The sequence below is a fragment of the Punica granatum genome, chromosome 5, assembly GCF_007655135.1.
Source record: "Punica granatum isolate Tunisia-2019 chromosome 5, ASM765513v2, whole genome shotgun sequence".
NCBI lineage: Eukaryota > Viridiplantae > Streptophyta > Magnoliopsida > Myrtales > Lythraceae > Punica > Punica granatum.
This window is the reverse complement of record NC_045131.1, coordinates 16,069,521-16,092,554: the sequence shown is the minus strand read 5'-3', so window position 1 is coordinate 16,092,554 and position 23,034 is coordinate 16,069,521. Positions and strand designations below refer to the sequence as shown.

General features: G+C 41.1%; 1 protein-coding gene and 1 pseudogene across 4 annotated transcripts; both read left to right on the top strand.

Moving 5' to 3' along the window:
* The first annotated feature begins 5,857 nt into the window (after positions 1–5,857).
* LOC116208002 (actin-related protein 9) lies at positions 5,858–15,221 on the top strand. 4 transcript variants are annotated; one of them, XR_004156997.1, is made up of 22 exons: positions 5,858–6,022; positions 6,113–6,185; positions 6,302–6,411; positions 6,947–7,006; positions 7,092–7,160; positions 8,294–8,378; positions 8,507–8,718; positions 9,218–9,338; positions 9,501–9,565; positions 10,046–10,135; positions 10,355–10,405; positions 10,627–10,758; positions 11,069–11,158; positions 12,443–12,513; positions 12,605–12,804; positions 12,891–12,934; positions 13,020–13,069; positions 13,347–13,392; positions 13,820–13,870; positions 13,995–14,143; positions 14,335–14,436; positions 14,793–15,221. XR_004156997.1 is itself a non-coding variant. In XM_031541167.1 (21 exons), exons 1-20 carry the CDS (start codon positions 6,020–6,022, stop codon positions 14,136–14,138), a joined length of 1,767 nt encoding a protein of 588 aa, XP_031397027.1. In that variant the 5' UTR covers positions 5,858–6,019; the 3' UTR covers positions 14,139–14,143; positions 14,793–15,221. The 4 variants fall into 4 exon arrangements, 1 of the variants encoding a protein (XP_031397027.1); XR_004156996.1 differs by having other exon boundaries at positions 5,859–6,022; positions 14,375–14,436; XM_031541167.1 differs by lacking the exon at positions 14,335–14,436.
* A 1,872-nt stretch (positions 15,222–17,093) lies between these two features.
* On the top strand, positions 17,094–19,123 carry LOC116209022 (annotated as a pseudogene).
* The last annotated feature ends 3,911 nt before the right edge of the window (positions 19,124–23,034 follow it).

The window sequence follows — 23,034 nt, the reverse complement described above, 5'->3', positions numbered from 1 at the left end:
CCCGGGTCTAGGGGTATGGATACACCTAGTATACTAAGGCAATGGTCTTGTACGGAACCGAAAATTCTGAGTTCGGGGGTCCTGTTACATGCGAGCCTATATCTCGCATGCCCTATCGGTACTCTAGCTTGTCTAAGCTTGTCATTTTAATTTAATTACCGCTTAATTAGATTTCACTCATCTTACGCGTTTTGACACCGTAAATTCGAAGAAATACTCCGACCGGGATTCTTACATGAATAAACGTACAACATAAATCCTCACATTGTCCTCTCAAATAAATAAAATACAAATTACAACAATTGAATCCCGGTCGGTTCGCTTTCGGTTATTATTCCACTCGTGCTCACCGTGTGGTTTGAAAAGACTGAAATTGAAATTAAGGTGCGCACTCGGTGTTTAGGGGATTAGGTCCCGTAATTTACGATTGGGGCATTGGACCCCATGTGAATCGTATTATAAAGGATCGGGCTCGACCCGCATAACAAATAAGTGCAAGAATATAACAAGTAAGCACAAATAAACAAACAATGAAGTTTTGTTATCGCCGAATTTACGTGAGTTAATCAATTATTATCCGGGGTATCTTGGCATACAAATCTTATCCTAAAACAAACAAACAGGATGATAGAGAAGGGATGTAGCATTCGGCATTATTTTGACGGACCAGACAAACGTGATGTCCATAGTCAAGTCTCGAATGTATGGGTTGTTTTTAGATTATTCTGTATCGTGATAATATGGCTTTTACAGATTAAAAGTATTTTCACCTAAAACCCAAAAACCTAACCCTCTATTTGACTATTGCCCGTGTTTGATTTAAGCCTAGTTTGTGATTAATTTGTTTTCCCATGTTTTGACCAATTCTACGCACAAACCTACGCTAGGATTACGGCAGTACAAGAACCGGTAATCATGCACTTGAATCGGTAAATATATATGTGCATGAAAATCAAGATTACGTTGCACGTATCTCGGTGCTTTTGAAATTGCGAATTTTGAAAAGGGCATGACTAACAGTTTTTGGACTGTCGACGCGATTACAAATTATTAATCAATTCGTGCAATCCATTTAAAGAAAATCAAATGATTTAATTTAGCCAAATTTAACGTCTTGATTATCCCGTATGTAAAATCTTAGGTTAATTAAAAACTTGCCAAATGCTTTAATTTACGGGTTTCGAGTCGTCGAGATAGCCATTAGTTGACCGCCCGATAAACTCTAATTTCCGACATTATCGCATATAATTACAAAATAAAATATTTAAATGGGACACATACATTGTCGGTGGGTGATCCAAGTAGGAAATGGTCGAATATTTTTAGAAAATGTCCAGGGGACTGACTTGAACGATTTTAAAAGAGTAGGGGCTGATTTGAAAATTCGGATGAAGTTCCGGGGACCGATTTGAAAATTCGGATGAAGTTCCGGGGACCGATTTGAAAATTTTGAAAAAATTGGGGACCATGTAGAATTACTGAAAATGTCCCAGGACTTGATTGAAACGAATTTGAAAATCTGGACTGATCTGGAAAACGAAAAAATGGCCCCAGGACTAAACTGAAACAACTTGGAAAGTTGTTTGGGATGCTTGAAAAATTCTGGGAATTCCAGGACAGATTGGAAAATAGTAAAATGATTGGGACTTGATTGAAAAGAAATTTTGAAAGTCGGGGCAGATCTGAAAAAGGTGAAAAATGGCCCCGGGACTAAACTAAAAAAAACTTGGAAAGTTATTTCGGATGCTTAAAAAAAATTCTGAAAAATCGAAGGACTGATTGGAAAATAGTAAAATGATCGGGACTTGATTGAAAATAAATTTTAGAGTTTGGGGCAGATTTGAAAAAAATAAAATGCGTCCTCTGGACTGAAATGTGACAAAATGGATAGTTCGTAAAATCGAGTTCGGGACAAATCCGATCACCCACGCGACCCAAGAATACTCATTTCACATTATATCCATCAGGCAAGCAATAATATTCAGGAAATGAGCCCTAATCATGCCACTAAGTCGATAATTTACCTAGTTTGGGAAGTTGAGGGGCGATTCTGTAAATAAAAAAAATTAAAATGCTGGACGAGCTGGGCCGGGCCGTGACGGGCCGAGATCCGGCGGGGGTGGACTGGGCTGGATTGGGCCGAACAGGCTTGCTGGACCGAATAGGGCCGCAGCGGTGGGCTGGGCCGCTGCTTGATGGCTGCCGCTGGGCTGCTAGACGTGGGCCGAACCGCTGCTGACCACGGGCTGGGCTTCTGGGCTGTTGGACCAGGCTGAGGCCAAAAAAATTTCAACCCGGTTAGCCTTGAACGGGGAACCGAGAGCGAAAAGGGAAGACTCGGGCGGCCGGGCGTCGGGCAGGAAGCTGAGGGCAGGACGGGAGCTGCGGGTCTCGGGTGAGAGGTCGAGCTGCGGTTCTCGGGCGTGAGGTCGAGCTCTCTGCCGCGGTCTGTGAAAACGAGCTGATGAAGAATAAGGAAAAACGAGCAACGGGTTTCGGCGAGGGAGAGCGTGAGTGTGAGAGGAGGAAGAGAGAGCCGGAGCTGAAGGAATTTTGGAGCTGGGAGCCGTGTCCGTGGACGAGCTGAAGGAGTTCCCCTTTGAGGCCCCGCTCGGAGTTCCGAAACCGGGACCACCCGAGAGAGAGAGAGAGAGCTCCTCCTTTTTTTTTTCGGCCGCCTCCTCCCCTTTGCTAGGGTTTCGCCAAGAAGAAAAAGGAAATCGAAATCGGCGAGATTTTTGCCGAAGATTGGAAGATTTGATCTTGAGAATAAGGAGAGAAAAAAAAAAAGGAAAGAAGAAGAATAGGAAACGGGAGAAGCTAGGGGAAGGAGTGGAAGGGAAAGTCAAACTTTGACTTTGACTTTGACCTTTTTTTATTTTTTTATTTTAAAGGGGCAGCAGTCGGTCAGACAAGGTCTGACCGACCCTGACCGACCTGACCCTTTTTTTTTTTTCGAAAATTCAAATTTAACGCGTCGAAATTAAAATTCTCATCTTTGCAATTGGATGTCCAAAAAATGATTCAGGACCGGTATTGTGTTCAGAAAAATTTACGGATCAATGTTATGCAATAAAATATTTTCTGACCTTGAGTTTTCTTCCCGGATTTGAAAATTGACGTCGACGCGCGTGAAATTCAAAGACACCCCGTAAAAATATTTTTATAAAATTGATGTCACTTTTTTCAAAGGCCATGAATGCTCGAGCAATTCGCTAGAAATACTTCCTTCATGCGGGGTGACAAAGTGATGATTTTGTCGCTTTGGAGTCGGTGGACCGAAATGGGGTGCTGACAAGGTTGATAGACCTAGTTATAGAACTCGTAAATGTGACATAGCAACCAATGTGTTAGCCAATGGACTATGGCTGAGGATGCAACCCTCATATCTTACATGATTGACCTACGGAATATGAGCACCCACAAGACAGACACGCGGTTTAAGTCTGGCTACTTGCAAGAACTTGAGAAAATGCTATTGGAAAAGCTTCCGAATTGTGGTATCAAGGCGAGACCTCACATTGAATCTCGACTGAAGACACTAAAGAAAGAACGGGCTATCGTGTATGATATGATGCTTAATACATCAGGCTTTGGATGGGATTCAACATGGAAGATGGTCACAGCGGAAGACGATGTTTGGGAGGCTTATGTTGCGGTAATAAATACTTTATCTAGTTATTTCGATACCGTATCGTTATGTTTATATATAATGTTACTAACACTCTATTCTTTCTATTTTTAGACTCACAAAGAAGCCGTTCCATTTAGAATGAAAAGTTTTCCGCATTTTGAAAAATTATCTATGATATATGCGAATGATCGAGCTATTGGAAAGGATGCTCAAGCTGTTGAAGATATTCTGCTAGAACTTGAGATTGAAGATTTGACTGGAGTAGCTGAAGAAGCGAATGTGAATCCTTCAAATCCAAATGAATCTGCCAATGTGAATACCCCTACATCGGGAGATGTTTCGCGTGCTCATTTGTCCCCTACAGAGGACCCGGGAAGTGCTTCTTCGGGAAAAAAAGAGGAAAAAGAATGAATCTGACTTCTCCACAATTTCTCAGGCAGTGAATACAATGGCAGTTGACATGAAAGAGCCTTGCATGATGCTCTCAAAGAGTGTTCACTCGGACATCGTTCAAGAGAAGTTCCTTGAACTTCCAAGAGCTCTTCGTGCTGTTGATGGCCTGACTTCAGCACAAGTTCGCATGGTTATTCAAAAATTCGAAAACCATCCGAATTATATCATGCTTTTCTTTGGTACCGACCCAGAAGACCGCTTGGAAATGATTCAGGATTTCCTTGCAAATCACTAGAGTAGGACAAGGTAAACTTCTTTGTGGAGTTTTTTGGGATATTGCTGTTAGAGTAAAAATGAAATTGTAGCTATATCGTGTTTGGATGGGAGGTTGATATGTAGCTATATTGTGTTTGGATGTGAGGTTGATATGTAGCTATATCGTGTTTGGATGGGAGGTTGATATGTAACTATATCGTGTTTGGATGTACTGAGATGTTTCTGAGTATGTTTTCCTCGTTCTATTGTTCAATATGTATTGCGTATGTTCTTTTGTTTTTGGGATGAACGTATTACTGTATCTGTTAATTGTCAAGAAAAGTGTAACATTCCTCATCTTTGTTCTTATCATATTCTATAGATAATTATGCTTATTAAATTATTAAAATAATTAATTTTATTAATAAGCATAATTTTCAGTAATGTAATTAAAAAATTAATTTTTAAAATTAATTTAATAATTGAAATATTTTTATTAAATGTCTATTCATTGTTAATTATTTAATTAGTAATTAAATTATAATATACGATAATTTTTAATTGTTAAAAAACATGTTTTTATTAAGATAAATTTTTTATTAAGTCTTTAGATAATTATGCTTATTAAATTATTAAAATAATTAATTTTATTAATAAACACAATTTTTAGTAATTTAATTAAAATAATTAATTTTTTAAAATGATTTACTTTTAAATTATTTAAAATGTTTATTTTTTATTAATTATAAAAATTGTCATTAAAATTATCTATTTATCTTATAAAACCCATTAAATTTAGCATGAAGGGTATTTCTGTCTTTTTACCCTATTCTTGTTTTTTTCATTCCTTATTCAACCCAACCAAATATCAGAATTATAATTTGCTATTCCCTCCAACCATACAGAAAAATTTTATCAGAATTTCTATTTTATTTTATGTCTATTCTATTCCAACGAACCAAATATGCCCTCATTGTTCACTTCCAACCTTGAAGATCTTTTTCGTTTCTCCACTCTTTGTGTGAGTAAGACTGATTTTATCGTTTACTTCGTTGAATAAGAGCTCATTCTGAGTTGATTTTATCGTTTACTTCGTTGAACAAGAAGACCATGTTGGTAAACAGTGATGGTTGATTTTTACTTTTAATTTTATGTTGCTTTTGGGTAAATCGAGAACTATTCGAGATAATCGTGCCCGTAGGGTCAATTTTTGTACATTTCCGTTTCGGTTTCAGTTCTCGGGGACGGGTTTTGAAATTTCTGAATAGACGAAAGTGGTGCCTCGAAATTTTACCCCGAAACCGATCCAATCCAAACCGTGATCACCCCTAGTTTTGCCCATCTATATTTTGGTGCGTACCTTGGTATCCGAAAGCCTAACGAGTCTCGACTAATCTTGTTCGAATTGGATCACTCCAGTAACGGGTAAAACTTTCACAGTATAGATTTTCTCCCCCCACAAAGACTCGAACCCATGATTTTCTTAAGGAAAACAAGCGTCGAGCCGCTTGAAACATATTTCCCATCTATATTTGCCCATCTATATTTTACTTGGCTGGGATGGGACAGTTGAAACATATTTCCAAACCGGGCCAGACGCCTGAGGGACACCGTCAGCCGTTGTGGTCGCTCTGCTTTCCCCTCTCTGAATAGCAGGAGACGCTCAAAGCTTTCAGTAGTGGAAGAAGATCTTCTCTTCCTGCTGCTCTCTGTCTGCTCCTCTCCTCTCGCCTCGTCATGGTCTCTCTCTCTCTCTCTCTCTCTCTCGTTCAAGTTTGGGAATAAATTCGCTTCTAATCCTCCTCTTTCCTTGTCTTGCCATTCTTGCAGGACTACCTGAAGACGGTGGTGCCTTCGCAACTGATCGCAGAGAGGGGCGCCAACATAGTCGTCATCAATCCCGGTACAGTACCCCAATTCCTTCCAAGTCTTCCTTCACTTGTTGATTCCGAGCCGTACAGAGTTCAGCTTGACAAGCTTACCATGGTTTTACAATTTTTGGTCCCAATTTCTGGTTAGGCTCTGCAAGTATCAGAATTGGGCTTGCTTCGCAGGACACCCCATATAACCTGCCTCATTGTATAGCTCGCTATAGTACCCAGCAGCCCAAGCGAAATGTGCAAGACCAGGTCTGATTCTGTCACCTTGATTTCCTGCAAGTTTGGTTTTTTTTCAATGTTTCATGAGTTTTGTACTATCTCGAAGCGAGCTTCCATGTTTTGTTTGCTTCATGAATCACAAAATCTGGTTTTGTCTCGAGAAGAAGGAATAGGTGTAATGATTTTTTGGGCTATGTTGGGTGCGAACAGAGCTGGTATTATTTTAATGCCAGTCTTTTGGGGGCAGTTGATAAAAGTGATGAAACATTTTCCTTGAATAATCTTCATGAAGGCTGATGAAGCACAACCGACCCCATTGTTATTTGCAGGCAGACTCAAATTTATTTATTTATTTATTGATTGTTCTCATGTTATGAAAGTGCCATGGTCAACGCTTAAAACTGGCAAATTTACTATTCAGCTTTTCCCTTGCAAAAGGTGGATATGATTCTACATGATGTTGCTTCAGTTTCACAGTGACGATTTCTCAATGTAGAGGGGAAAATGTTTGCTTCATTTTTTTGCTGTCTTTGGCTTACTTGGATCTTTTGTTTCTGGTGTTTAGATGCTCAATTCTCAGATTACGACAGCCCAGCACATGGAACGAGAACATGCATATGATATTGTAAGGAACCTTTCTCCGTGCTTCTTCAGTTGGACTGCTAAAAGGTTTTGAAATGTTCATTGACTTGTTAACTGACATGCAATAGATAGCTTCTCTGTTGAAGATCCCATTCTTGGATGAGGAAGCTGCTAACAATAACTCTTTCTCACGCAAGGTATTTCCATTCTTTTTACATATTTTTGCAATTGATTTTGTGGCACAATACCCTGCTTCCTAGCAACTGCTCGGGGATTTCTAAGGGCAGTGGCTTTATGCATAGAATATGTCTGAGTTTTGTGCCGTCTCTTGAATTGAGGAGGGGGAAAATAAAGAGTTTTGGATGATATATGGTCACTTCTGTTTCTAGAGACTCTCTCTCTCTCTCTCTCTCTCAGTGGTTTTGTAAGAGAGACTTTAATATAAGAGGGGCAGTAATATAACTGTCATTTTGTTGGGCAGTTGGCTTAATGCATTTCCCAGTCCCTTCTATGTGGCTTGAGCTAATGATAAACTTTTATGATGCTATTATGTAAAGTCTAAGCACCCTCTCGTAGGTAGACTTTTGACAACCAGGGCTTCCTTTGATTTTACCCAAAGTATGTGGCCACTAGATTAAGAGTTAAATTGTAATTTGACGTTGCTACTTCTGTCCTTCCACTTCTTTTCCTCTTTCTATTGCTTATTTTCACTCTCCCTACCTCTTATAACTGCCGGCCTTCCACAATTTTTCTTTTCTCATTTTTTAACTGTAGTAAATTTTAATTTGGAGAGACAGTTTCTTTTGTGATTAATTTGTGAAAAGAGGTGAGTTTGTGAAAAATTTTGAACAGCATATTAGAATCATATTATTTTGAATTTTCTTTTTAATGTACATTTGTTTTAATTATCATGTGAATAGTGACATGATAAATCTGTTGCTGGCATGATTTGAAGCATCATAGAGATAGCTTTTTAAGTGCTGCTTGTGCAGGAATTGCATTATTTGATGCTCGCCATGCTTGTCTGTGTCAAAATTGACTGATGTGGCTGCAGGAAGGTGTTCACCTTGTTATGAAATATTATCTTAGGATCAAGGGTGTATTTATTCTGAGGTTGAACTAAGTTTTGTGATCATGATATTAGAAAAGGGGGCAGAGAAAGAAGAAAATATGGAGATTGACTGAGCACCTTCAATGCTTTTCTTTTAATATAATATAATGGCTTCGACTCAGTCAGCATAATGAGTTGAGATACATCCAACAAAGATTAGCTTACTTTTTAGTAGGTGCTTGCAATGAGTACTCGCACAGTGATGGTGTTATCATGCAGATGGCACGTGTTGATGGTTATAACCTGCAGACTGCGAAAAAGGACACGCCTTTTGCCTGGGCTGATGTGTATGAAAAGTCTTCAGGTCTGTCTCTCAATAGCATGCCATCTTAAGATTTAGTTCCCTTGTAGTTAATCAGTGCTGTGGATAATACCTATGTGCAATATCCTTAATCATTTTCTTTTGTTGGGTGACAATTGGATTTACTGCAGAAAGTTTTATGAATAAAGGGTCACCCACTACGTCTTATGAGAAACATGAGACCGTTGGTCCTGAGGAATCCAGTTCAAGTGAACAACGTAATTACCAGAAGTACATCTGTGGTGAGGAAGCACTGAGAATATCCCCCTCTGAGCCTTACTGCTTGCACCGCCCTATTCGTAGAGGTCATTTTAATGTTTCACAACATTATCCTGTGCAGCAGGTACAGTTTTACAGATCAGTATTTAAACTACTTAAATTAATGAGCTTGCTCTTGGCCATTTATATGAAAGGAGAAAATACCCATTTTTCAGTCTGAATATGAGCTTGTTCTTTATGTTCTGTAGGTTAAGAATTAGTCTGAATATTGAACTGGTCAAGACATGGATTAAGGCAATCATGGGATCATGAGATTATGCAAACATCTTAATTGAACGTTTGACATGATATTAAAAGTATGAGCACAATTTTCTTTATAACGAAAGACAGACCAACTCGTTCAAAATTATCCAATTCAGGCCGCTGCATGCCAGTTCTCGTGTCTGTGAGTTCACATGCTAGACCATACTGTACATGGCAGGCCCGATTGAAATGGGTTCGATCGGCTGCTTGATTATGGTTCTAATAACGATGTTAACGTCAGTGATAGTTATATGCTAAACACTTGGTTATGCCTTACGTCGTGCCTGTTTTCTTTTTCACTAATGTATTCGTGTTTGCAGGTTTATGAGGACCTTTGTACTATCTGGGACTGGATAATGATGGAAAAACTGCATATTGCTCCATGGGAGAGGAACCTGTACTCTGCCATTCTTGTTGTTCCTGAGACATTTGATAGTCGAGGTGTCAGTTTGGAATTTAGTCTATTGAAATTTTAGAGCCTCTCATCTTTGCATCATTGGAGATGTCCATAAACTGGATATTGCTCAGCAGGAAGACAACTTTTGTTCTGCTATTCTTGTCACACATTTTGACTTATGACTCTAATTGATTCAATTCAAGCAGAAATAAAGGAAATGCTCACTATAGTATTGCAAGATTTGCGATTTGGCTCAGCTGTTGTACACCAGGTATGGAACTTTTTCTCTGTTGAGAATTATTTTGCAAAAAATATTCTACTTAGTTAATTGCAATGTGAATTGTTGGATTTGTTGTAATTTGTTCTATGTATTGATGTTTCCAAGATAAGAGTTTAATCTTGGGTTTCTCTGTAAGATTGAAATCTTGCAACTTGATTCCATTTCTTGCTCACAGAAGTTGTGGTTCTTTGGATGTGAATAAAGCAGTTAATACGTATTCATCCATGCATCTAGTTAAGGGGTCTTCTGCCTCTCCAATTCATCTTCGCTAAACTGTGGCTATTTCAAGATGGCTTCATCCGTTTTGTTGAGGGTGCCTTGTGCATCTCAAATTGGCACTAGTTCACAAAATAAGATTCTTTGCGCTTCTCGTGCTTGGGTTGACTCTATCCAAGTCATACTGATTTAAAATATCTGCATTTGTCTCTTCTTTTCTGACTATGATGTACCAAAATTTTATTCCAACTCCAGGAAGGTCTGGCTGCGGCTTTTGGGAATGGTTTATCTACGACCTGTATTGTTAACATTGGTGCTCAGACGACATCAGTTGTATGCATTGAGGTACTTGTCCTTTATATAGCAACATCTTCCATATGATCAGGTCGTAAGGTATTTCTAGTTTGTTTCTGTGCCATTCATAGCAATACAGAAAGTAATTTTTGCACTGTGGAAGCTACACAGAGTGATAAGCAAAAAAGAAAAAAAAATGAAATTTGCTTTTTGCAAGTGTTCTATCTGTATTTATGATTTACTCTACATTTTATCATCTTCTGATGGCAGGATGGAGTGGCTTTACCCACCACTGAGAAAACTCTACCTTTCGGTGGAGAGGTACTGCTTCTTAAAGTTTTGAACCAAATTATTTCTTCCTGCATTAGCAATCTGGCCTCAAATGGAGCATTTTATGCAACTAATTTCACACTTTACTACTCAAATTTTGTTATTACCTCAAGACATTTATCATCTATCTTGTAGAAGTTTATTAAATTTTTCATGCTTTCTTTAGTACTGATATCATGTTCTTCGTAGTAATTGGTGAGTTATATGTCCAGGATATATCAAGGTGCCTTCTTTGGACACAAAGGCATCATCAGACATGGCCACAAGTTCGTACAGACATGTTGACAAAGCCTGTAGATTTGTTGATGCTCAACGAGCTGAAGGAAATGTATTGTCAAATAACAGTGAGCATCTTTTTCCTTTAGCGTACATGAACTATTATTATATATTCCTTTTAAAGAAAGCCAAAAGAAATCAATCTCATTCTTCCATGAGTTTTAATTTTGCGGAGTTCTCAACAGGTAAATACTTGGTTGTCAGTAACTGACTCTTCTGCCAAGTGTCTGTTAAACCTCTCAATCGCACATCTTATTAGTAGCTCCATAGATTGGTCAATTTTGTTTCCTTTTGTATACTCACGTATTTCTTAGTATAATAGTTACTTACTGTAGACAATTTTCCCAAAACAGTAACAACTCTATTTCTGAACTACAGGAGGGTGAGGTTGTTGCTGCCGCTGTTGTTTACTCATATGAGGATGATGCACCAGCTGCCTCTCACAAGACGAGGCTAACTGCCCTTAATGTGAGATTGTCATTGTGAATTATTTTCGATGACATAGTTTGAACTGGGGAGCTAGGAATCTTCAAGAAGTTTCTAATTTTGCCTTTGTTAAAACTTGACAAAGTAAGGAAAATGTTGCATCACGCCTTGTGAGATGTGCTGGATGATTATGATATATCCATGCGGGCAAATTAACTTTTCCCTTATTAATTTTATTTGTTTTCAATACGGAATGGCAAAGTGAAAAACTGAAAAGTGGTGACAGTTCTCTAGAACTGATTAGCTCCAGAATATTTAAAATGAGAAGATTTTAAGTTGACATGGCTGTCAAAGTTACAGTTCAATATCACTTTACCCACCTAACTTTAATTGCATTCTACTGGCCCCAAAAACTTCAAAATGCTGCATCAGCTTAGCGACTAATTCTAAGACGCTAAGTTTTTTGAACAAAAAATGGGTTTCACAGGGCATATTGTTCAGTCAAAGCCAAAACCACATGAATGCACATGGCTGCTGTTTCTCTGCGGGGTTTTCATTTTCAGAAATTTAATTTGCAGCATTGGAGTTCTTCTGTAAAGTTTTTCATGTTGTCTGGCAATTTAGTTTCAACAGGACTCTGCTTTCCCATGTTTTGAGTGAGACTGGTTCAACAGGGACTTAGGGTAATAGCCACTGTTTCAGAACTGATTTTCTGCAATCTTGAGAAAGCACACAGACCATGATGCCAAAGTTGATTTTGATTGTAATTTCATGAAATATCTGTTTTCGTGGTCATGGAACTTTGTTTCCTGTTTTTTGTTTGTTCTCTTAGCTCCATAAGATGGAGCCTTACCAAGCAACTGCAGTGAACTGCAGAGGCCACCCTAGGTTCTCTACCTGAGATTCTTGTGGTTCTGGCCATTTCCTGATTGACCATTTTACCTTTACAATCAAAAAGTTTACTCTTTTAGATTGAGTTTTACAAAAACATTGATCTAAGGACGCGGCTGGGGCCAATTCTTTTGGTTTATGTAGACTCAGTTTTGCTGCATGTGGACTTACTTTTGCATTTCTTAGGGCAAGTGTGACACAATATAGACTTCAGTGAGCAAAGTGGCACTAAAATTCAATGGCCAACTTAAAACTTCCCTTGCTAAAATGAAGCCAATAACGGGGGTGGGGAGGCTCGTGGACAAATGTCAACCTTACCTTATTATTAACCTATCTTTCAGTTCTTGATTCCTAAGTTTTGTCCAACAAAACATTATCCTTTGACAAATATAAATATGGTTAGATAGTTGTAACAATGATGTTTCTTATAAACAGGTTCCTCCCATGGGTCTATTTTACCCTATGCTTTTGGTTCCGGACATATACCCTCCACCACCTCGCACTTGGTAGGTTTCATAGCTTAAGTTAAACTCTTAGATGTAAAAACTCTTTTAATCATGTAAAATAACTTCCTGAGTCCTATGATTTATTTACTAGGTTTAAAGATTATGAGGATATGCTAGAGGAGACGTGGAATACTGATTATGCTAGAAGACCTGATATTCCTGACCCTTTTTATCTCGGTGCCAACATCGGATATTCTATGTGGGACAGCTATCCCATTTTTCAAACTAAGCCAAAAAAAGAAGAGAAAATTGGCCTTGCCGAAGCTATTGTGAATAGTATACTCTCCACTGGTAGGTTTTCTCTCTGTTTGTTATGCAGTCTTACCTGATAAATTTTGGTGTCTTATCATATGATAATTTTTTATGTTCCATTTCAGGGCGTATTGAGCTGAAGAGAAAACTATTTTGTAGCATACAGCTGGTGGGATTCTTATTCAACATTGCACAATTTGTTTTGTCGAAGTAAGGTACACTAATTGGTAAAATTGTTTGATCTTGGGTTTTAGGTTGGTGGTGTGGCATTGACAAGGGGCCTAATTCCTGCTGTAGAGGAGAGGTTGGTTTTGTTGTTGTGTTCAAATTTTCTGTTTATGATTGTCCACTTGGGCGTGATGTATTGACTGAGGTAACAAAATGATGAACACTTGCTCATCCGATTATGAAACATTCTTTGGAAACTGTAATTTATACAGTATATGCTTATTCAGAAAGAAATTTTTAAAAAAGTAATGATATCTTGATCATATGTGAACTCTTTAGAAATCTCTGGAGGATTTTAAATGTTGGCATGATAAAGAGGAAACTTAAAATAGTTCCTGATCCTTTGGTTGCAGAGTGTTGCATACAATTCCCTCGCATGAAGCTATTGATACTGTTGAGGTAATCTTGCATGTTCTCATCCTTGTTTGCTATGATCACTAGTCCTGCTGCTGATCCTTCGTGGTATGTGAGTTTGACTACTAGATCATGATATGATTACTCATACCAGAAAAATTTTTAAAAATTGTTATCATGGTTGAAATGGTGTGAAGATGGTGTTTCTCAAAATCATCTTGCTCTCTTTAATTGCACCCAAGTAGTGAAAAAGGGAAATTTATATGCTGTATTTGTCAAATGATATTTCTATTTGGTGTTAGAAAGACTTTAGAGGAATGGTCATGGATAAACCGAAGCAGATGTGCAATACTCCGAAGAGCTTGTCTTGGAAAAGGAGACGAGGGATTTAAGATTTGTCAGATAATTTAGACATCCGATGTCAACAACAGGACATCAATGATAGTTTCCGTCTTCTTTTTTTTTTTGGTAGGTGTTGCAACCCAGGGCAAATCCTACTTTTGCAGCCTGGAAAGGTGGTATGGTAAGAGAAAGCACTTTCTGTGAGCACGCTCCAATGAGTTTGCGAGTACCCAGCATCCAACTCTTCAACTTGTCTGCCTTCTAATGGTTTCTTTCTATTTGCTGTATTTTGTGCTCTTACCCAGATCCTGGGAGTTCTTGATGTAACTCGTGATGCTTGGATACACCGGGTTGACTGGATTAACAGTGGGATACACATAGGAAGCGGTAGGAAGTACAAAGATTCGTACTATCTTCAAGCCCAAGCAACAGCATACATCAACCCTTGAAAAAGGTAAAGTGTGACAGCCGCTCTGAGTTGATCTGTGAGAGAGAGAGAGAGAGTTCAGTTAAATACTGCCTTGTTAATGCTTTGAGATTTATCCTACGGGCTCCAAGTCCAGAACTTGATACAACTCGTAACGGAATTTAGGCAGTCTTCATCTTCATTCAAATAGATTGTTTTTCTCTTTTTGATCATTGTAGGATGATCTCTCTTGATTTATTTCCTTGCCTTTACTTCCAGTTGTTGGAATGGAAGTTAGTGGTCCTCAAGATCTGCTATGTACAGAGCATGATGAAGAGAAAGTAAGCTCCCTTAAAATGATTTGTAATCCATATTTTTGTTCTCTTCTTCGTGAGGCGCCTTTTTTTTTTTTTGGGGGGGGGGGGGGGGGGGGGGGCGCGCGGGCAGTCATGTTACTCCTGAGACTAGAAGATTATGAATATTTGGTCTTTTTTTGTTTACTTCGAGGAAAAAGTGATTGTTGCCCTTTATAAGCCCCAACTCAAGCTTTGGTCTTTCTCGTTTATGTCAAGGAAAATGTGATTGTTGCCCTTTATAAGGCCCAATTCAAGGCGTGGTCACTCGAATAATTCTTCCACAATGTTTTCTTCTCTGAACTCTTTCCTGGTTATGTTTCTTCTTCTTTCTTTTAATCAAGGTATGAAGATCAATTTTGCTAGACGCAATGCGGAAGCAGTTTCTCATGCTGTTCTTAGGAGTTCCACAGAATGCCTCCTGCTCCAGAAATGAGCCACGAATGCTAGTGAAGATGATACTCCTGATCTTTCCTGACAAGTTCAGATCATCGTTGCAATCACCATAACTCTGGTTTATGATAGACGATGCATAGTTGCATTAACTGAGGTAACTTGTAATGCCTATTAGTTAGATGGGAGTCATTTAGCCGGGCAAGTTGATTGAACACAAGTGATGGGATGGGTTCTAGATGATTGACCAATATCCACCTTCGCAGTTGAAGGCCGGGCTTTTTACTGTCATGTGCATAAATTAGTTAAGCTTGAGTAGCGGTTGTATCTAATTTTTCTATTAAAGTTTTTCTCTATGTTAATTCAATAGCATCGCATCACTTGTATTGATATAAATGCTTTTAAATAGTAGTTAGATACCAGGTCTGTGTATTATGGAAGTCTAGAAGGAATTTAATTTACGGGGAAAAAAAATTGTTCATTTTATCTGAACTAGTATTATAGATAATTGGTAGAAGTAATTTAACAGCACTGGCACAATTAGGATGCCCTTGAGCTGATTCTGGAACCCTATCAGGGCTTTCGGGTCTCAATTGAGCTCTGCTGATAACGGGGATTGTGGAACAAGGAGATAAAGCTGTAGGCTGTTTTCTCATTGTTGATAAGGTGTTTTGGAGAATGACCCGAACGAACTATAGGTGATTGAAGATAAACATTAATTTGATCCAAAAGGTTTTACGGGAGGTTTTACCAGGTTTTTAGGTCGAGGAACGTCTTAATTTGGAAGAGCCTCTTTCCTCTTCATATAGATTCCTCTAGAGGGTATACTCCCAATTCCATGAAAATCGACGAGCGATCGGTATTTAAGCCTAGCTGACAGAGACAATTGCCGAGGATGGAATCAATGAACTATTACCCTCACTTATAATGGTCGCTCGTAATATTCGTGCAGCTGCACTACTTCTGTCCTTTATAAATGCAAGATGAATACTACTCGGGTTTGAGTTTGGATTGTCAATGGTAGAGACACACACTTCCATCGGCTTCAAAAGGACAGGCATTGCAGAAACATTCTTAGTCATAGCGATTTGTATGTCGCTTTCGAGATACTGATGACTCCTTCCCGGTTGGACCTGCAAGAGTGGCGGAGATTCAGCACTACTGACTCCAGGATCTGCATACGATGATAAAACGATTGAGGATGATGCCGATGAATTATTCCAGCTCAGTTTGCCTCGGGCACATGAAGGAAAGAGGCTTTCATGCTTTTATAAGCCTCAACAGCTAAACACTTCCAAGTTCCTTACCATTGGACAAAGAGGCCTGAAGGTTCTTGATTGTTATCGGGCTGTGTTCACTACGAACCGGAAGAAAGAGAGCAGAATATGCAGCAATCTCCTTCCGATTCAGTATTCCGCGTATTTGAAACAGCAGGAATATTTTCCCCGAAACATAAACTCTTAATCCGTGAGAGATAAGTTGGGAAGGACACTTAACAGAGGGGACACCGTAATCACAAGACATCGGCTTAGTACACGAGTCAACATATATAGAATCTCTTAACTGAACCAATTCTTGCTGTCGCTGCTAACAACACAGCACATTCGATGCACATCGCATACATCAGGGAATGCATACTCACTGGAACTACCTCATTGAAACTAATACCTAATTTCGGGACCCCTAACATTTCCTGCAGGTATTCCAATGGAATTTCTTGATTTAACACCGAACTCTCGGATTGCATTAGTACCTTAGTAAGAAGAGCTGGAGGGTCCGGCCTTGAGTCCGGGTTCTACCCGGGGCACAACTCGGGTCCGTGAGCAGATGCGAGCAGAGAAAAGGCCTCCTTGAGCTGGTCCGGAAGCGTCCTCTGGCAATAGAGGATATTCTCCACCACGTGCTCATTTCCGACCCATATTTCTCCAGCTCTTCTTCGAATTCTGATTCCATTACCGCGTCTATACATTCACACCTGCAGCTTGCACAGGTGCGGGGCCTTCCCATTGTATCCGCCATTGTGGGGACATTCAGAGCTTTGCCAGAGCTTTGAATTTGAAAAGCACCGGGAGAAAAGATCCGTGTCGACTTCAAACCCTCCGAGTAGTACCCGACCCGACCCGTTTCCACCACTGTCTTCTCCTCCGTCTCTCCTGTATGGTATGTGACGATCGAGGAACTTTTTTTGGCGGAATGAATATGATGAACAAGGAACTTCTTCTCCATTGTCTTCTCGTTCTTCTTCAGCTTCCATGGAGAGTGCAGATACTCAAGTTCTTGCCACCAAACCACAGTCTCAGTTCACCCAACTTCCCTTTAGATCGTGGGTCCTGCAGGACGAGCTCAAAGGTGGGACCTTTTCCCAATCTCGGAGGCGTCTCTCTCCGGCGACATAGCTATGGAGCTGCGAGGAGTGTTGGGAATAGATGCGGAGCATCGGAGGACCGAGAGGGTGATGATGGGTATTACATGAGGAGGTGCGTGGAGCTTGCAAGAAATTAAAGGCCATTGGGTGCACAAGCTCCAATCCCATGGTGGGCTGTTTCATTGTGAAGGATGGTAAGGTCGTTGGTGAAGGTTTTCATCCTATGGTCAGCCTCATGCTGAGGTGAATTGAGACTCTTTTTAACATTTTGAAGCTGCAGAAGGAATCTTTCTTGTATTTCTCATCACGAAGCACATTGTGGATGCTGCTGTCGGTAGTATTTTACGTCGAAGGTTACTTCCTAACTTGCGAGTTTGAAGGGTTTTATTCCTTGGATCGAGTGGATTCTTCATCATTCAGCTGGAGGGTGAAAGTTTATACTGAGATTGTGATGTTATGCCCTTTGTGTTTCTCTTTTCCCTGTCGATGGACTCCGAAATTAGATATCATGGAAATGGGTAATACTGGAATCGGCATTTGCTTACTTGGAAATATTCTTGTTGGTCTTCTTTGCTGAGTTTGTTCTTGAGTTTGGTGAGTGAAAGATGAGATTGGTGTGCAGGTGTTTGCTCTGAAGGACGCCGGTGTATTAGATGAGAATGCGACCGCCTACGTGAGCCTGGTACCGTGCAGCCACTGTGGACAGACTCCACCATGCACTGAAGCGTTGCTTAAATCCAAGGTGAAAAGGGTCGATGTTGATATAGTGGACCCCAACCCGATTGTGGCTTCTAAAGGGGTTAGTAAGTTGAGAGCTGCAGGAGTTGAGGTGACTGTGGGCGTGGAGGGAAAACTGTGCAAGAACCTGAATGAGGCTTTATATCCACCGCATGCTAGTTGGGAAGCCCTCTGTTAACCTGAGGTAAAACATCCCATTGTAATTTCATTAGGTTAACTTTGAGAAAACTGATGTGTGGTGAGAAATGTTATAATTCGTCTCTACTAGAAGACCCTTTTGGTGAGTGACTGCAGATACTCCATTGCCCAAAATGGTCAAGTTCTAGATAACCTCGGTGAAGGAGCTGATGAGTATGGTGGATACAACTCGAAGTTGTTGCAGGATTATGATGCAGTCATAATTTCCTCTACCGTATTGGCCAAGAAATTATCAGTTCCCATGTCCGAAGAACCTGGGGTTAATCAGCCTATGAGGTTCATAATATCAAAGGGATTCAATCCCAAGCTTAATGCATATTCCTGCACTCACCTCGGACTTTGGTTCTAAGCTTATAATCTTTTGAGATGGAGAGAGTCCGAGAGCTGGACCCTGCAACTGGTGGAATTGAGACAGTAGTTTCCGATCAACTAAGTATGCATGAGATCTTGGGATACTGTAAACATAAAGGGTTCTGCAGCGTACTGGTGGATTTCAGGAGGGATATCGGTGATCTCGCAGAGCTTTTTGATGTGGAGGCCCTAGGGGCTGAATTTATGGAGAAGTTTGATGGCGCCAAGCCCAAGCTTTATAAGCCCTAGAAGAAGTCCAATGAGAAGGGGAATTTGTCCAAGGTCAAGGGAAGTCTAGGAAGTGAGAAATCAAGCTCAAGCCCATCATCGAAGGCCAAGGATAACTCAAACTAAAATTCGTCCAAACTGAAGGAACCTTCATAAATGTCAAGTGGTTGAGTCATTTTATTCAAATAATGCCTTGAGAATGTTTCCAAGGCTTAGTTAATTGAGTCTAGTTGTCAGAAGTTGTTCATTTAGTGTGTTTTAAAGTCCTCATTGGTACTTTGGTATTGCAAGGGGCATTTATTGCTTGTTTGACTTATTGTGCTGGAGTTGGGTAGCTGTAATCATATATGTATGGGGGTTGGACGAATTTGAGGTAATGAATTACTTTCTATTTCCTTTTCATATTGTTGAGCTCTGCTTAGTGTTTGTTCTATCCTTCTTTTGCTTGGTCTCGACGTGTTCAAGCTATGTTATACCGATCCTCACTACGTTAGGTGGTATCAGAGCTTGGGAACTCGCCTAGGTCTGTCCATGGCTGACGAAGCTGGTCGGAACCTTGTTAACACCGATGAGCGGGAGGCGGCTGACGTAGCAGCTCTTGGTAAACAAGTCGGGCAAGTGGAGCAAACACTCCACGAGATCCTCAACCGACTTAATGCTCTTGGGCTGCGTGATCGAGGCAATGCGAATGATGGTCGAGCAGAGAGAGTTGCTCCCCGTGCACCTCAGCATCTTCCTCGAAGGATGCAAGTGATCGATGACTCGGAGGACGATGAGGAACTCTTGTTCGAGCGAGCACCTCGGAATCGGCATCACAGGGACTTTCGCGAAGCTGATGATTTCAAGTTGAAAGTGGACATTCTGGTGTTCAATGGGTGCCTTAGACATTGAGGATTTCCTCGATTGGCTGTCGGAGGTAGAGCGGTTCTTTGAATTCACGGAGGTCCCTGAGGAGAAGCGTGTGAAGTTGGTGGCCTACCGGTTGAAAGGGGGTGCCTCAACTTGGTGGGATCGAATGTAAGGAAACCGAGCTCTTGAAGGGAGAGGGCCTGTGAGGTGCTGGCGGCATACGAAGCAGATGTTAAGGGCTCGATTTTTGCCCCCTGATTATGAGCAACACCTCTTTTTGAAATACCAAAGGTGTGTTCAAGGGTAACGATCCGTCGACGACTACACAGCGGAGTTCTTGCGGCTGGCTGAAAGGAATGCGTTGAGTGAGTCGAAAGGGCAGCAGGTGGCGAGGTACTTGGATGGGTTGAAACCTGTCCTTCGAGACAAGATAGGGGTTCAAATGGTTACCACCATCGATTAGGCACGGAGTTGGCCTTAAAGGCTGAGTTGTTGTCGCAAGAGCGGGGGAGTACTTTTCGGAAGAATTTTGCTTATTCAACTCAATCACAAGACGACAAGGGGCAAACTTTCTTTCGAGGATCTACAAGCAAATCCGAACAAGGGATGAAGGATAAGGTGGCTGGAAGGCAGGCTGCACCAGTTTCCGATAGTGTACGAAATTCGAATTCCTCCAAACAACAATCGGATCTCAAGTGCTACAAATGCAATCAGCCGGGGCACCGTTCGAGTGATTGCCCCTGTAGAAAGACGTTGGTTGTAGTAGAGGCAGAAGATGATGTTGAAGACGTGCTTTGTGATCCAGATGACGAGCAAGACGTGGGAGTATACGATGATGATGATTATTCGCAAGCTCTCGTAATAAGGAAGCTGATGCTGGCCTCGAAGCAAGAAGATGAGTCTCAGCGGAACAAGTTATTTCGAACTTTTTGCTTGATCAAGTCTCGTCCATTTATTGTGATCATTGATAGTGGCAGCCAAGAGAACATTATCGGGAAGACAGTGGTGGAGAAACTGAAGCTGCCTGTGGAAAAGCATCCCAATCCATACTCTATTGGTTGGATTAAAGCCGTGGGAGAGACCTGAGTGAATGAACGCTGCAAGGTGCCATTTTCTATTGGTCGCTACTGAGATGAGGTGTATTGCGATGTTGTGGATATGGAAGTGTGCCATCTTTTATTCGGGTGTCCTTGGCAGTACGACAACGATGCAAAGCACTTGGGGCGTGACAACACCTATCAATTGGTGAAGGAAGGGGTGCGATACACTTTGTTGCCTATGTCTAAGAAGTCGAGCCCCAAAGCTAATGTGAAGGGAGATAGTACGGCTTTCTTGATTGAGTCACATTCGGAGCGGGAGATTGATGCGGAGTTCAAGGAGTTGGGAGAGATGCATATATTGATTGTAAAGGAGCTGCCCACTACTCAGCAAAAGAGAAGATTCCCGAAGAAGTGTAAGCTCTAGTAGCTGAGTTTGAGGAGATTATTCCTGATGAGTTGCCCGATGAGTTACCTCCGATGCGTGATATTCAGCACCAAATAGACTTGATCCCGGGAGCAAGTTTGCCAAACTTACCACATTATCGGATGAGCCCAAAGGAGAATGCGATATTGAAGGAGAAGATTGAGGAGTTGCTGCGAAAGGGGCATATTCGAGAAAGCCTTAGCCCATGTGCGATTCCAGCTCTACTAGTGCCAAAGAAGGATGGGAGTTGGCGTATGTGAGTGGACAGCCATGCAATCAACAAAATCACGGTGGGCTACAAGTTTCCTATTTCGCGGCTCGATGATATGCTGGATCAGCTCCGTGGGTTAGCGGTGTTTTCAAAGATCGACTTGCGAAGTGGATACTACCAGATTCGTATTCGACCAGGAGATGAATGGAAAATCGCGTTCAAAACAAGGGGATGGCCTCTATGAGTGGCTTGTCATGCCATTCGGCCTTTCCAACGCCCCGAGCACCTTCATAAGGCTTATGAATCAGGTACTCAAGTCTTTCATTGAGTGTTTTGTGGTGGTGTACTTTGATGATATCTTAATATACAACAAATCAGTTGAGGAGCATTTAGAGCACTTACATGAGGTTTTGCTTGTGTTGCGTGAGAACAAGCTTTATGTGAACATGAAGAAGTGTAGTTTCATGAAATCTAAGTTGTTGTTCCTCGGATATATTGTGAGTGCTGATGGTATTCGGGTAGATGAGGAGAAGGTTTGGGCAATTCGTGATTGGCCTACATCGAAGTCAGTAGGGGAGGTTCGGAGTTTCCATGGCTTGGCTACATTTTATAGGCGATTTATTCATGATTTCAGCTCTATTATGTCCCCAATTACTGAATGTTTGAAGAAGGGTAGGTTTCATTGGGGAAAGGAAGCTGAGGAGAGCTATGAATTGATTAAGGAGAAGTTATGTTCAGCTCCCGTGCTTGCTTTGCCGAGTTTTGATAAGTTATTTGAAGTTGAGTGCGATGCTAGTGGTGTGGGCGTTGGGGCTATGCTTTCGCAAGAAAAGAGACCCGTGGCCTTCTTTAGTTAGAAACTAAATGATGCTCGCCGGAAGTGGTCAACTTATGATAAGGAGTTTTACGCGGTCTTCCGATCTTTGAAGCATTGGGAGCACTATCTTATTGGGAAGGAGTTCATATTATACTCTGATCATCAGGCCTTGAAATACTTGAGCACCTAAAAGAGGTTGACTAGTATGCTCGCTGGTCGGCTTTCATCCAGAAGTTTCCATTCAAGTTGGTGTATAAGTCAGGAGTAAACAATCGAGTGGTTGATGCATTAAGCCGTCAGGCTACTCTTCTAGTCGAAATGCGGGCTAAGTTGGTTGGGTTCAAAGAGTTAAAGGGCGAATATGCGCAAGATGAGGACTTCGCTGCCACATGGTCCAAGCTTGAAAGGCACGAAGCAGCCGGTGATTTCCATATTTTCAAGGGGTATCTAATGCGGGGAAATCAGTTATGTATTCCTTGAACGTCTCTCCGCGAGAAGCTAATTCGGAACTTGCATGGAGGAGGACTTGGAGCACATTTTGGGCGGGATAAGACACTCGCAGCGGTATTGGAGAGGTTCTATTGGCCAAAGTTGAGGCGTGATGTGGAGAAGTACGTCCAAAGGTGCAGCGCGTGCCAGACTTCTAAGGGGCATTCGCAAAATACCGGGTTGTATATGCCGCTGCCTGTTCCCGAGAATGCTTGGGAGGACTTGTACATGGATTTCTTGTTAGGTCTTCCTCGAACTCAGCGAGGTATGGACTCTATTTTCGTTGTGGTGTATAGATTTTCCAAGATAGCGCATTTCATCCCATGCCGCAAGACTACTGATGCATCGAGTGTGGCCCGGTTGTTCTTCAAGGAGGTAGTTCGCTTGCACGGCGTGCCTAAGTCTATTGTGTCAGATCGAGATTCGCGGTTTCTTAGTCACTTTTGGCTTACTCTGTGGCGTATGTTCGACGCGGCTCTCAAG